Consider the following 15,056-nt stretch of genomic DNA (forward strand, 5'->3'; position numbering starts at 1 on the left):
CTGTTCTTTATTGCGGGTATTGTATTTTGATACATTTTCATGCTTGTTTGGTACAATATTACATGTCTTTAAATATTCAGGGACAGTCCCTTTATGTATTTTGAACATAGTAGACATTTTTGCAACATAACGCCTAAATTTTAAAGTTTCCCAACCAGTTTCTAAATAAAGTGTTTCAGTAGATGCAAAGATAGGAAGTCCGGTGACAATTCTAGCCGCAGCTAGTTGTACTTTTTCCAGCTTTTCAGAATCTTGTTCAGAGCACCCATCCCATACAACAGAAGCGTATTCGAGCATTGGTCTAATAAATGTAGTGTACAATTTTGAGAGGTTATTTCTACTCAATTTAAACTTTAGTTTTTTCAAAAGCCCAAGTTTTTATGCATTATTTACAATACCGTCAATATATGCAGACCAGCTGAGATTTTGTGACAATAATAAACCAAAGTGTCTATGGACTGGGACGCATTCTAGCCTATCCCCTTTAAAAAATAATTTTGGCATAATAGAAATGGCCTTTGTGTTAAAGAAGACTACCTTTGTTTTAGATGGGTTAAATTTTAGAAGCCATTTATCTGACCATGATTCTAAAATGTGTAAATCGTGGTTTAGCTTGTATTCAATGTCTAAAATATTGTATGAACATTGTTGAAGCGAATTATCATCAGCAAACAATCTACACATGGACATCATATTTTCAGCAACATCATTTGCATATATCAGAAATAAAAGTGGCCCCAATACAGAGCCCTGTGGTACACCTGCATTTAAATAAAGTTTTGAAGAGAACAAATCCTTATACATTACTTTTTGTGACCTATGATTTAGATAACTAGAAAACCACTGGAGGATATCTCCGGATAAACCATAAGTTTGTAATTTAATAATGAGACCCTTGTGCCATACTCTGTCAAATGCTTTAGATAAATCACAAAAAACCATACAACAGTTTTCCTTCATCAATATTTTGTACAATACTATGATATGTTTCAAGTAATTGATACACAGTAGAATGTCCGGGTAAAAAACCGGCTTGATATCGATAAAACAGGTTATTGCAATGAAAATAATTGTACACATGTTTAAAAATAATTCTTTCCATAATTTTACTAACACATGATAACAGCTATACAGGTCTATAATTTGAAACCAAAGAGGGGTCATCCTTTTTAAAAAGAGGAATAACATGAGCTATTTTCCAGAAAGATGGAAATATTCTATCTGACAGGGACCTGTTGTATAACATAGTGAGTGGTTTAACAACAGACTGAAGAGTGGATTTTAACATTTTATGGCTTATACAGTCGGGACCTATAGCTTTGTTCACAGGAAGTATTGAAATAATGTCTGATACTTCATGTTCTTCAATTGATATTTTACAAAATGTGCTACTACATAGATTGTACATGTTTGGTAGTGTTTCGTTTGAATCATCAATAGTAGAAATAGATGAAAAAAAAAGAATTTAAGGTTTCAATTTTGTCTGAGTCAGAGTAAGTCAACTTTTTACCACCTTTATCATTATATATTTCAATAGGTGGTATCTCGTTAGAGAGTTTAATGTTGAATGAAACCTTCATCAATTTCCAATAAAGTTTATTATTATTTTTACTTGAGTCCTCTAAATATGTTTCAATATTGTCGTAATAATTAGCCATAGCATGTTTCTTCATATTGTTAACCGAATTCCGTACCTTTCTATATTCAGACCGATCAGATTCTCTTTTAGTTTTATGTGCTTTTTTATGAAGACGGTCTCTGGTTCTAATTGTTTTCCGTAATAAAGAATCGAACCATTGTTTGTCACGTCCTTCCCTCGCACTTCTCTGTAAGCATATTTACTGTACTGTCAAAACTATCCTTCAGTCACTATTTTTTATAGTATTGCGTATATCACGTTGTGAAAAAAATATAAATTGATCATAAATAGCAAGTAAAATCTCACTGTAAATTGCTTGTAAAAATATTAAGTGTGATGTTTTTCAGGTTCATCATCTTGCAGATCATCACACGATGAACAGTGTGCGTTAGCAGGGGTCTGGAGAAATCAACTACAGTCAGAGATGAAACTTTCTTGTAAAAACGGAACACTATCTGGGCATTATTACAGCGCCGTAGGAAACGCTGAGAAAGAATACGACCTGATCGGAAGATATGTACAGGTAAATACCACGGAATACATTGTGGGATGGTCAGTCGCTTATAAGAATGAATTCCGGAATGCCAGGTCCGTAGCGAGCTGGACTGGCGTGTACTATGCCGCGCACGATAATATCAAAACCCACTGGATTCTGGCGAGTTACGTAGATCCGGACAATTATCAAAAAACTTTTAACACCAATCAGGACCAGTTCCAGAAAGTCGTGGATCTTCCATGCACACCTGATGTTGTTGGTTAGAAAAACGAACAAACTTTAAAGTCGCTTAAATGTGTATAATTTTGATTTTATTTTACGGTACCTTAATTCTACATGTATATACAATATCAATACTTGTACACATGAAATTGTGTTATCTGTTCTTATTCCTACAGAATAAAACAAATAACTTAACGGACATAAGGCCCATGGGCTACAATGGCAACTGAGTCGCTTTCACCCTTCTGTTCTACAAAAGATTTTCATAGACTTTCATTAAATCATTTGCCTTTGTGGCCTCACCCTATATATAGGGGCCACCAGAGATTAGGGTCACATTATTTAGCATGATTCATCAAAGCATTAATATTTCCATTACTGAGCAGAAAAGTAGAAGTAAGATATGCGTTCCCATATCCATATTTAGCCCCCATTTTATTCCGGAGACCATTATCTGAACAATTTACTTAATTTAATTAAACACACCTAAAGATACTTCCACGCAAGTTTCAGCTTCTTTGTCCCAACTATTTTTCAGAACGGATACTAGTAATGGATGATCAGAAAAGTTTTGATCAAAAATCATCAATATCCTCGTCTTTGTTTTCTTTCTTTCAGTTTTCGAATGTTGCCGCCATACAACTAGCTGAAATCTGTCTTAGCGTAGTACGCGCTTACTTATATAACCTCCTATTCACTGTCATATGACTCAAATTATCCAATGAAATTATGCCGTACGAACTCTTAACCAGTCAGTAGCTTGTACGGGAGGCTGAGTTCTCGCACAGAACTACTTTTGCCACACAAGCTACTGTACAACATCGCAACAAGTAAAACTATGTAAAATTAACAAAGGGGAATAGAATACATAAAATAAGCTCGACTAGACGAATCAATAGATTCCTTCAATGTTATTAAAACATCTCTAGACTGTACAATATATGCTGAACAATGTAGCGTATGAATATCGTAACTACCGACACTAGCGAAATTAATGTAGTCCCGATAAAGCTGACTGATTATAAAGTTAATGCTTACAATAAATAACAACTTGAGCTTCAAATTACAAAATAACTCAAACCAAAATGTAGAATATGATCTCATATTCATAACTTGAATAGAACAATACATTATTAGGAAATACATATAGGTCATCAAACCGGAAACGACGATCCCAGTAATGTATGATGGCTTCCAAAACATAAAATGAAAAAATCACCCTCTATTCCCCGATATTATAAATCCTACTATATTACATGAAGCGACGTCGACAACAGGCAAAATATGGTGATAATAGCTATTACTAAAATCGTATCTATAGAAGCTGACATATTATTTTCAATAAAATCATAAATGAACAACTTTTCTGGCAGGCACATGTTGAACATAGATTTAACAAGAATGAGAACTGGACGACCGCATAATATTACGTTTAAAAATCAAGTGATATATTACAACATTTTAAAAGATGTCAAAACCATTAAACGTTTTCACTTTTTAATAAACAAACTGCATGTACATAAATATTCTTCTTGATCAAAATTGGCATTTTACTGGCCAATATTTCAAATCATATCATATTTAAACATATCCATGTTGATGATAGAGATCTGGATATCTTCCTACAGATACATCAATGGAAAATTTACAAAACTTTCCTCTCTCTTTTTTTTTTTTTTTGGGGGGGGGGGGGGCTAATTAATTTGAATAAAATATGTTGGACACAAAATTGAAATAAAAACTTCTTGTAAACCGCAACTCATTTCTATTGAAATTTCACATCCAGCAATTACAAATCTGCACAAATCTCATTAAAAAAACAAATTCGACTTTTGAAAAGGGGGATCACAAGTGTTAAACATAACAGCAAATTTCATTCCGCTTATAAAAAGCTATTATTTTACAGATGTAACATTACTCAGGCTGTAAAAATTTTGAAGATACTATGTAGGATAACAAATGACAATATTTGGATACACAGAGGCAATAAAAGGTGTTGAAAGTGACTTGAAGGACATCCGTTTTTAGCAGCCATGGTTGTGGCGGCGGTGGTTTCTGGATTTTCTGTTATAAATAAAATTAGCAAAACTTTTATTAACTTCAGTTGTAAAATGATTAAGTAACAAACAAATCTTGCTTTAAGCTTAGAACATTAGTGTGAGAGACAAGAAGTTTAGAAATAAATGTGCCACACAAGATATTGATAAATTCTTAATTTATTGTTTTAAAAAAAAAATCTTTTTTTATTTTTACTGCATAGAAAACAAAAATTCAAAAAATCATTATTTTATAAATTTCTTTTTCAGATCTTTTGCCACATAAAATATGTAAAAATTACATATCGAGATCATATTGGATGGTTCAATTTTTAACTTCACTAGCGAACTGTAAGTGCATTTTAATGATTTAAAGAAGTGATTTCAACTGAGTGCACTTACCCGTGATTTGTAACACTGTCGTAGGTTCTGAAAGGAAATTGAAAGATACATGTACCGTGGATATAATGAGACCTCTCTCTCTCTCTCTCCCTCAATAATTGGATTTGCAAATGCCAAAAAAAATCAATGTTTGATATTAATTTTCAGTTTATTCTACCCTTCAATACCCTTTGAAACTAAACACACTGAAACCTTGTACTCACTCCAAAATCATACATAAACATCAAAAGGCCATTTTTTTTTTCTTTGTTAAGCGTCCACCCTAAATTAGAAATCCTATCTTTCTATCAGGAAAAAACACAAATCGTAAGGAAATCAAGCAGCAATTAAGGCATAACACTAGATTTTCTCATCATCATTTAAGAATTCTTTTAACATTGCAACTAAGTTTAACTACTAGTTTATTCAAGCAAAATATTTTTGGAACGCCATAAAAAAGGAGAGAGTTGCTAATCGCAAAAGAGAATATTACGTTTCAAAGATTTGTAAAAATTTATCATTTTAAACATTGTGTTTCATTTTGATTTTATAATTTCAAAGATATTATCCGACTCTCAACATAAAAAAAACTTGAAATGGCCTAAATGTCTATGTGTGGAAATCTTAATCTTTGACCATCTAGCTGTCATTTCTGTTCACTGTTGATGTTTCAAGAAAAAGAATTTAAAAAAAAAAAATCACGACCATCTGGCTTCTTTTTGTGAACATCATGATTAAAAAAGTATAAATTTTAGAAATAATGGGTAAAGATGCAGTGAAATCATAATAATATTTATGTGCTCAACAGATAGTTCTTGATATACTATCCAGTTAATCTTCTTTATCTTTCATGATATACTGCGACTTGTGCCTTTGGAATTTAAGTTTGGCTCATACCTTCATCACAAAAGTCACCCGTGGCACAGTGGTTACAGCGTCTGCTTTAGAGTCGCGAAGTATAAGTCGATCCTTACGTCGAGGGTTCGAATCCCACTGTGGGACGTGAAGACCGGTCCTTCGGATGAGACGGTATAAACTGAGCTCCCGTGTAGAAGTGGGTGCTGACACGAAAAAAATTCCTTCCTGTTCAAAGGCCTTAAGTGTGGAGAATAGGACAAAATTTGTAGCTCTCCACCGGCAAGTGGTGGCGTTTCCATATGAGTAAAAAATTCTCGAGAGGAAAGTTAAACAATATACAATTAATCAATCATCACAGAACTTACCAACAACTATAAGCTCTACTAGGGATGGCATCGGTGATGTTTTCTTCTTTTCCTTGACTTCACAGGTGTAATTACCGCTGTCTTCTGAAGACACCGCTAATGGTAGAAATCAAAGTACTGAAAGTACTTGTCAAGCGGGTTAGAATATTTTCATAATGATTAAAATTATACTTTATTTTCACTATCAAAATTAAATTAATCAACATTTATTGCTATTAAAAACGTTTATGAATGTTAGACATTTTATAAAACGTATTAGGAAAAAAGTTAATATACTGTTCTAAGGCTGTTCTGTTCTTACAATATAAATAGAAAAATTAACATTAGAATAAAAAGTGCTTAAACTTGTAGTTGACTTTTATGAAATTAAAAATAAATTTTCTCAGTTCTAGATGTCTAGTTGGTCAAAATTTTGCACAGAGTATCCTTGGGAGAAGGCGATTCAAATTTGTTCAAATAAAGGGCGACAAGAAAAATGCGCACACAAAAATCTACAGTAAATAACCGAACATTTACCTGAGATTGATAAAATAAAGCTTTCTTGGTCATATTCCGTTACTGAGGAACATTGATATTTTTCAGAAACATCTTCCATTTTATCTCCGAAAACACAAATATAGCTATCGTGGAATTTCCAGTGCACCGTCAGATCTGTGACGACGTCAATGGGGGGATATCCCCAGATGTTACAGGACGCCGTGAATCGGTCTCCCGGGTGGAGTTTTACTCCGAATGGTACCGTCACGTTGAATTCAAGGGCCGTGACCACATCTAAATTATATAAAAATGATATTGTAGTTAATTTTTCTATTAGACACAATAATCAAATAAAAAAAAATGAATTTAAGATGATGAAAACTATTTGATTTTTTATTAGGAAAAGAAAAAATGGAAAATGTTAAAAAATATATGATTATAAGAAAAGACCATGCCACCTTTTCAGGTTGCTCTTTTCTTCCAATAAATAATTTAAAAATTTATAATTTACACAACCACTATTGTTTTTGCAAATTATTTATTTATATCTGTTCTGCATTTGTCATTTTAAGGTCATACAAAACAAAAAGGACAGCCTTTCCTTACATTCCAACTGTTTTTTACTTTGAAGTTTATATCTGAATTTATATTTGAATTTGATTTCATTTTAGTTTCCCTTTTTCTTTTGTCCGCGTACCGAAGTCTATATTTAGAAAAGTCGCTATCATCAGTTTAAAATTTCCCGTTTCTTTCATCCCACTGTTAAGAATGTCAAATTAAACAATCTTCAGTCCTTATTTGTAAGACCACCAACTAGAAAACGTCGGCATACATTGGAATTCGATTTTGGGCTTTCTAACTTAAGGTCAAGATCTAGTAAATGAAAGGTGCCTACATATTTATCAAATCTGAAAAATAAAATCTTTTATTGATGCTTTACAACTATAGCTTGGTCAAATAAGGTGTTTCGGGGCATGATTTGTAGGTAAACAAGATGGAAAACTGTGTTTTAAACTGTCATTTTCACTGCAAAATTAAGAAAACCAGTCGTGAATATGGGAGTTTTTATTATATTCGACAAAGAAAATGTATCCAGATTGCCTACAGTCTCTCGGAAAACAGTACAGTGTAATTTGTTTGTTCATGGCCTCTTCTTTAAAATAACATCAAATTTAATATAGGTATCCGGTTTACTTTTCATATGATTTCAAATTGAATGTCATGAAAATAGCCTATTTTCTACATAATTCTGCTGAAGCCGTAAAGTACGGGAAAAAGAAAGTTGAAATTGATTATGACGTCATAATGGATCTTATCCGTCCTTAGGCACCAAAAAATTAGTCTAAGGTCATTTACTAGATCTTGACCTTAATGCATCATTTCCCGAGGGAGATGACTATGATACAGATTTTTCAGAATGATTATTAAATACATAAACAATAATCTGGTGTAGTCATTAGCTTTGAGTGAAATTTCATACCCCAATTTTTTAATTCTTTGTTATCATTTTTTTTTTATGATCTTCATGGTTTATTTTATCTGATGCCACTTATAATACGGTAATAAGTGACGCTATTTACTGTAAAATTCAATCATGTAAAGTTTTCTGTAAGTATAATATCTATATCCCGTATCTTGAATAAAAACCCTTTGATCGAGAAGCATTTTTGCAGAGTTATAAAGAGTGATCTATGTATGCTCTTTAGAAGCGCAGTTGATACGTAAAAGGTTTTGACATTAATGAGTTGTGGCACATGGTTTTACCAGCATCATCACTGCTTCACATGCGGGTTACTCCGACTTAGTTTATTTACAATACCGCCTCAAACATTGAAAACAATACTTGATCTAATAAAATATATAAGCAACAATATTACAAGTGGTCAGAACACAAAAAAACAAAGAATATTTTCAAATTAAGAATATGTCAAACAACATTACGCTGTACTTGTATACACAGAGAGAGGTAGAATGATAGAAAACGAGTGTACATGTAAGAGACACATATTTTGGATCACCCTGTATGCGTTTAGAGAGCAAAATACAAGACCGTGTTTGAAGTTAGATACATATCTTTTAATAATTCTAGTTAGAAATCTGAAATTTGTCAATCAGCAAATAACCGCTTACCCATACAAGAAAACAACACAAGCACAGAAGAAATGAAAATCCGATAAAAGTGATCATATAACTCCATAATGTTGTTTCACCAGTGACCGTAAACTTGGCGCAGATACAATGCGGTTGATGAAAATATAGTTTAGCCTTGGATTGGCGTAAATGAACATGTAAGTAGGCTAAATATAATTTCTTGTGGTAATGGGATGCTTATGAAGAACAAAGCTACACAACTAGTAATAAAAATTGTGTTCATGCTTTTGTTTATAAAGTAAAATACTGTAAATATGCAGTATTTATGCCACCTATGCCAAATATTAGTCTGTTAGTGCAGCAAAAAATAACCAAACACAGATATGCAGTTTTTTTCGATTATGTTATTTCATTAAACAAACCATTAAGGGGGGGTCAATTAATATTAAACAATACAGGATAAAACATGTATACATAGGTTAAAGGTACAGGTGTGATCCCCTAGAGACTGTCTAGAAATTTATGAAAATATCAGAGTACATGTACAATACATATGCATAAAATATAACATAAATGATTTAATTTTTGGAGGTGTCTCAAACAATTTTGTGATTTCAGATTTTCCAAAAGTTATTTGGAATTTCTCGAATATATTGTTGCACTGAAGGTTCCCTTTCACTGATGTTAATATTTTAGTGAAAAGAAAAAAGAGGATTTGTGGAACACTTACCTGAACCCGCTATGAATTTTTGTTTGTTCTTTATTTTAAAGATATATTGGAATTCGATAGCGATGGATAATTGATTTTAATTCAAATCTATTTTAGTTGTTGGGAGTATAAAATTTTTTCAAAACTGACATATTATTTTGAAAAAAAATCTCTTCCTTAGTAAGGGGGTACATGGGTATAAGTTGGATTATTACTTGTAGAATTAAATCTCAGTTTCTCTAAACATGCTGAAATACAAATTAATATCTAACCTTACAAAGATAATGTTTTTACCTGCTTTTTTCAGCTGGGACAAATATTTACATAGTGATTTTGTAATATATCTTATTTTTTCACATAGATGAATTATTAAACTTACTTAACTTACTTACTAAACTTACTTGTAGAAGGATTATCATATTACCCTTAATTGCTTTATAAGAGATTTTAAAATACACCCGCGATACATTAATCAATTCTGAGAAAGTGTCAAGGTCTACTTTTTTTCCATCGCCAATCTTCCACAGAATTCATACACTAATATTTATAAAATCATGACGCTAGTTGAAAGATAAGGGTTCCGTTTTAAGGATTCTTTTAAAATAAGTGAATTAAGGTCCTTATTAACATCTTGGATTATTAAATTAAAATTGACAAAGCCAAGCATAATGACAAAGGCGCTGACGTTGAAAAAACGTGTTTATTTTGATGTCAAATGTTTGCATCTAAAACGAATATATTTCTTTTTTTTTTCTTTCTTTCCACGCTCCGTTATTCAGTTGTTTTAGAATGTGCACATGGGAAATTGAGGCATTTTTTTTTTCATTGTCTCAAAGAGATAATTCTTTATTGAGGATTAACATGAAAGTCGTGAATGAAACCTTTTAAAAATTCTCTTTAAACCTTCTCCTAATGGCTCTTATACGTTTCAATTTAATTTTCATTTTCCAGCAGATATTCATTAATTTATTTTCTTATAAAAAGTAAATGTATGAACTGCTCCCCAAGGTGGGTGTGCAAAAGCTATAAAAGGAAAACGTAACAAGTTTCTGTAATGTAATTACGTAATATATATTAGTTTTTAACGTTTTTAAAGGTAGTTAATTTCGTTTTGAATACATGAATAATTACAGTTGCAAAAAAGGCACTTTCCATGCGTTAATAAAATAGGAACAGCTTTTAAATTAAGTGTACCATGCTTGGTAATGTAATTTTTGCTTTTTGATAATTTGATTTTTTTTCCTTGGAAAATGTATTTGCAAAAATTCTATAAAATACTGAAATGATACGCGTTTATGGCCGCTTTGCATCAATTGCAAAGAATGGTATGTGTTTGTGATCGTTTTCAAGTTTTGCATCAATTAATCTTGTTCTAGAGTTCTGGTTTCTTTTCAGAGGCTTGACAGTCTCGACGCTTAACACTTCTCCCGAACGCCATGTAATATTTATTGTATTTTTTGCTGGAATTGAAGAGTTCCAATGCTTAAACGAATTGTGGGCTACTTTTTAACATCTTTATCTATGCTGTTGTACACTTCTTCTACAACAAGTTTTGAAAAACCAAACACGTGGAACATATATTCTATAACTTTTGCATATTTTTATTTAAATTTAACAAAAATTTTCCTCAACTCATGATCACATCTTTTCAAAATCCCTGATGATGCATATTGACTTTTTTGCTATGAACATCTAATGACACTATAATCTTAAATTAAGAATAACTTGAAGAATTATCAGTAGGTAAGGTGTGTTGCTTATGTCCTTAACATACCTCGTAATTCTCTCCAATGGCCTTGACTCTTTATAACATCCAGAAGTTTAGTTTCCGAGAAGATGATATCTCTTTCTTTAATTTCTCAACAAAAAAAATACAGTATGTAAAGCTACAAATACACATGGCTATATTCAATTACTTGAACTAGTCGTTTTCTTTGAAGTAGATATATGTACAATACATACTGCAAGACTGCATTGACCAGAAAACAGGATCGATTTTTTTTATTTATGGAATGGATGTTTATGTTTAATGTGGTAAATTATAACTGAACAACATATTAAACCGGTATATGATGCAAATTCATTATCAAAGACTGTGTAGCATTGCTTAAAGACTTAAGAGAACAATTCACTTATCAACCTGAAACAATCGTGGAACAGATTTCGGTTTCTACCTCGGCTCTTGAGAATCGGTACCCGCATGACAGTGGCTGGAATAGAAGACTTTCCCAAATATCTAATGGGAATACAAATGTACACAACTTATTTCAAAGTACAAATCCCGGTATTTTGTCCATAGAGGAATAAGGTTCATAAGCAGAAGAAAAGATCAGAATACTAAACTAAATATTAATACTAAAACATTAGCTTAATTTTAGAAACTAGAAAAATCTTTTATAACAGTAAAATTTCATCGTGATAACCACTGACGTTCGCAAACATTTATCTGTTCACCATTTCCAATCGGGTCTATTAACCGCTAGGATAGTGTACATGTGACAATACTCATTCTGTTTCTTTGTTATCATAATTATTATGTTAGTCCTTTTATTGTTAAGAAACATTTGTAGTCTTCCTTTAAGAAGGATATGGAGATAACGAACAGTATTCAATCTCAAAGTCCATAAAACAATACAAAATAGGAGCAGAGCAAACACGGGACTCCGAAACATCAGAGGTGGGATCATGTGCCATGGAGGAGTGAGCATCCCCTGCTGACCGGTCACATCCGCCTTGTGTTCCTTGTCGTGATCAGGAAATAACGGAAAAATCTGTCGTCAATTCAGTGTATAAATAATAGACAAACAATTAATATGAAAAACGTCAATCAATATTTGTATTCAATGATAAATTGTATTTGCTGACAAGGACATTATATCGACCATAGAACTCACAAAATGATGACTTTAAACGAGACGACTGTTACTCTTGTTTAATCAACTTGCTTGTCAATAATTTACCTCGTTTTAGAAATTGTTCATACGTTGAGCATGCTCTTGCGTATCGAATCAACTAAGATATATATACTCCGTGTTGTTGTAGTTATATTGCTGCATAAGTAATGGAAGTTGGCGATAGGAAAGTGAGTCATCACGTTTATCATAAAGGTTGGCTGTTAGATTACCATTAACGTCTTTTTGAAGTAAAATGTCCAAGTATGAAACTCTGTGGTATCTTTTATCTCAGTCTCATCAGGATATATCGTATCGACTTAGGAACGGAAATTACCATTGTTAAATTGACAATGCGTCGTCGATATATCTAAATGTCGAGTTGAATCCCACAGCAAGTGTTTTCTTCTTATCACGTTTTTTGCATAATTTCTTAACATCTTGTTTTTACTTTGAATTGCGTTAAATTCAACAAATATCTAACTTATTTCTGTTGAGAACTGGATATATGTCATTCGCTGAGCAACATGTACACATACACACACTTTATCATTCAATAAAACCTTACATGTGATATTTGTATTCAAAAATGTGTTAGGAAAATTTTTTTTATTTATTTAAGATTTAAGATTTACCACCATAAAAATAGCACTTCACTGAGTACACCTTTCTGTAGACAACAAGAAGAATTTCGGATTAGAACACCAGCTAAAACTTCCCTTATGGATGTAATAACAATGTCAACAGTGCTGGAAATCTTTTCAGTCCACAATGTAGCAATGTAAATGTGATGGGACTTTTAAATCATACGCAGAGACGTAAGTGTGGTTATGGACATCGGTCTTACGATAAAACTTTATTACATGATGTCTCTTTTGATTCGTCACTACCTTATGTACATTAACAGTTAACATCATATTCGCATCAAACTTTGCTCTGTCGCTTTGAAACATTTAAATAGTCTTGTTTAAAAGGTCAAGGAAAATCCATTTTTTGATTCCTTGACATCAGAATATAGGCTCAGATCTGTGATTATGGATATTGCTAACCATAGGCTTTTTAAACCCTGAAAGCAACTGAATGAAAAATATAGAGATAACGAGCAGTAATTAGTTCAAATTGCCATAAAACAATACAAAATAGGAGCAGAGCAAACACGGACCATCAAAAAATCAGAGGTGGGATCAGGTGCCATAGAGGAGTGTGCATCCCCTACCGACCAGTCACTCCTTGTCATGATCGGGAAATAACTGAAAAAGCCGTCGTCAATTCAGTGTATAAATAATGGACTAACAATTAGTATGAAAAACGTCAGTCAGCATTTGACTCAATAATGAATTGTAACCAGTTGTTAAGAATATTTCTCATGAAATTCTTATTGTGTTCTTAACAAGCCGTTGTTAAGTCTCTATATAGAGTGTAGCAGTTGAACTTAATTTTATCTAACAATTTAAGAATTCTTTCAGCTTAACAAACAATCGTTAGGATATGCATGATATAAAATGTTTTTTTTAAATAAGCATTAAGTAAGAATTGGACATTAAAATGTTAAACGTTTGCACAGCTTTTAGATGTCTATTCTGTACTTAACAAAAATGCGAAGCTACTCATCAAATGAAAGTTATCAAGTTAAAATGGGAGGCGTTTTCTGTGTAATCAATACAAGGCAACGTGAAACATTACATTTGTCTGGGGGACAGTTTAAATCCTTTTCTTATTATCTCTCGAACACTCATCATGTATACATGTTGGACCTTACAAATCTTCTCTCTAATACCTGGATTAGTTTTCAGTGCAACAAACTTTCAACAGCTATACTTACTAAGCAGAGTGTGTGGAAAAAGTATATCAAACCATGCAGTCATCAGGACAAACACCATTTCAAAAACAACGGCAAGTATACTAGCGTACATTGAGAATAGAAAATGAAAAGGACATAGGTTAAAAAAGTATTCTAATGCCTGAACTGGAATAATATTTACAACAGTACAACATTTAACTCCGAACACGACATCATCCAGACTTTTTACTACCATTTCTAATTGTGACATCAAATACATTTTTACATCACTTGGTTGGATTTCTCAGCAGTAACCCAGGGTCTTCTGTTGAACTCGCAAACATTTCTTCTAACGATATGAAGTCCTAAAATTAAAAATACCATGGAAGAATTGGAAAATTTTTAGTCCAACCGCCTATCTTACCATTCTTCCATATGATAAAATATGTCAGATTGGATATTTTCTGCCATGAATATGTTCAAATGGGATAAATCCCACGAATATTTACAATTAATCATGTGCTTCGATACATTGTGAAACATGGAATATATTCCATAAATCATGATATACCGGTATGGGATATATTCTACGTTTAACAATGCATTGAAGAAAATGTTTCATTGTCAATATTGTGGGATGTATCCCAATTGAATAAATTGTGGGGAAAAAATCTTGGTAGGAGAAAATATCCTGGCACTTGGCATCCATTTTCCCATGGGAGAAAAGGTGGGATAGCTGGTGGGATAAAATCCAATGATTCTACTAATGATTATGACATTTGACACATTCATATCTCTTCAAACATTTACATGTTTGTGACTTCAACATGGCACGGCTATTTGACTGCATACTCATAGATAAAATTATATTAGATATCACAATTAGAAACGATAGTAAACGTTTGGACAATAACGTCGTGTCCGGAGTTAATGTTGTACTGTTTTATCAGGCAGGATATTAAATAACCATGTCTCAAAGTTCAATTTGATATTTGCATTGATTTGGAAAATTCTTATGCAATTGTTCTGTAAAACAACTTTTGATTGCCTTATGCATTAATGTTGAAGCAGTAAAACGAAGCATTAACGTAAGCCAAAGCATTTCATTGTG

At 32.4% G+C, this 15,056-nt stretch overlaps 2 protein-coding genes across 2 annotated transcripts; one reads left to right on the forward strand and one right to left on the reverse strand.

Moving 5' to 3' along the window:
• Positions 1 to 511: 511 nt before the first annotated feature.
• Positions 512 to 2,399, forward strand: LOC134276780 (streptavidin-V2-like). The gene is made up of 2 exons (XM_062759064.1): positions 512 to 596; positions 1,987 to 2,399. The coding sequence occupies exons 1-2, from the start codon at positions 512 to 514 to the stop codon at positions 2,397 to 2,399; spliced, it is 498 nt and encodes a 165-aa protein (XP_062615048.1).
• A 1,438-nt stretch (positions 2,400 to 3,837) lies between these two features.
• LOC134276782 (uncharacterized) lies at positions 3,838 to 8,721 on the reverse strand. The gene is made up of 5 exons (XM_062759066.1): positions 8,605 to 8,721; positions 6,514 to 6,768; positions 5,998 to 6,093; positions 4,796 to 4,822; positions 3,838 to 4,421 (listed from the first exon to the last, which is right to left on the reverse strand). The coding sequence occupies exons 1-5, from the start codon at positions 8,669 to 8,671 to the stop codon at positions 4,276 to 4,278; spliced, it is 591 nt and encodes a 196-aa protein (XP_062615050.1). The 5' UTR covers positions 8,672 to 8,721; the 3' UTR covers positions 3,838 to 4,275.
• Between the last annotated feature and the right edge of the window lie 6,335 nt (positions 8,722 to 15,056).

This window comes from Saccostrea cucullata, unplaced genomic scaffold (assembly GCF_032062105.1).
Source record: "Saccostrea cucullata isolate Sc308-1 unplaced genomic scaffold, CSIRO_AGI_Scuc_v1 ctg16577, whole genome shotgun sequence".
NCBI lineage: Eukaryota > Metazoa > Mollusca > Bivalvia > Ostreida > Ostreidae > Saccostrea > Saccostrea cuccullata.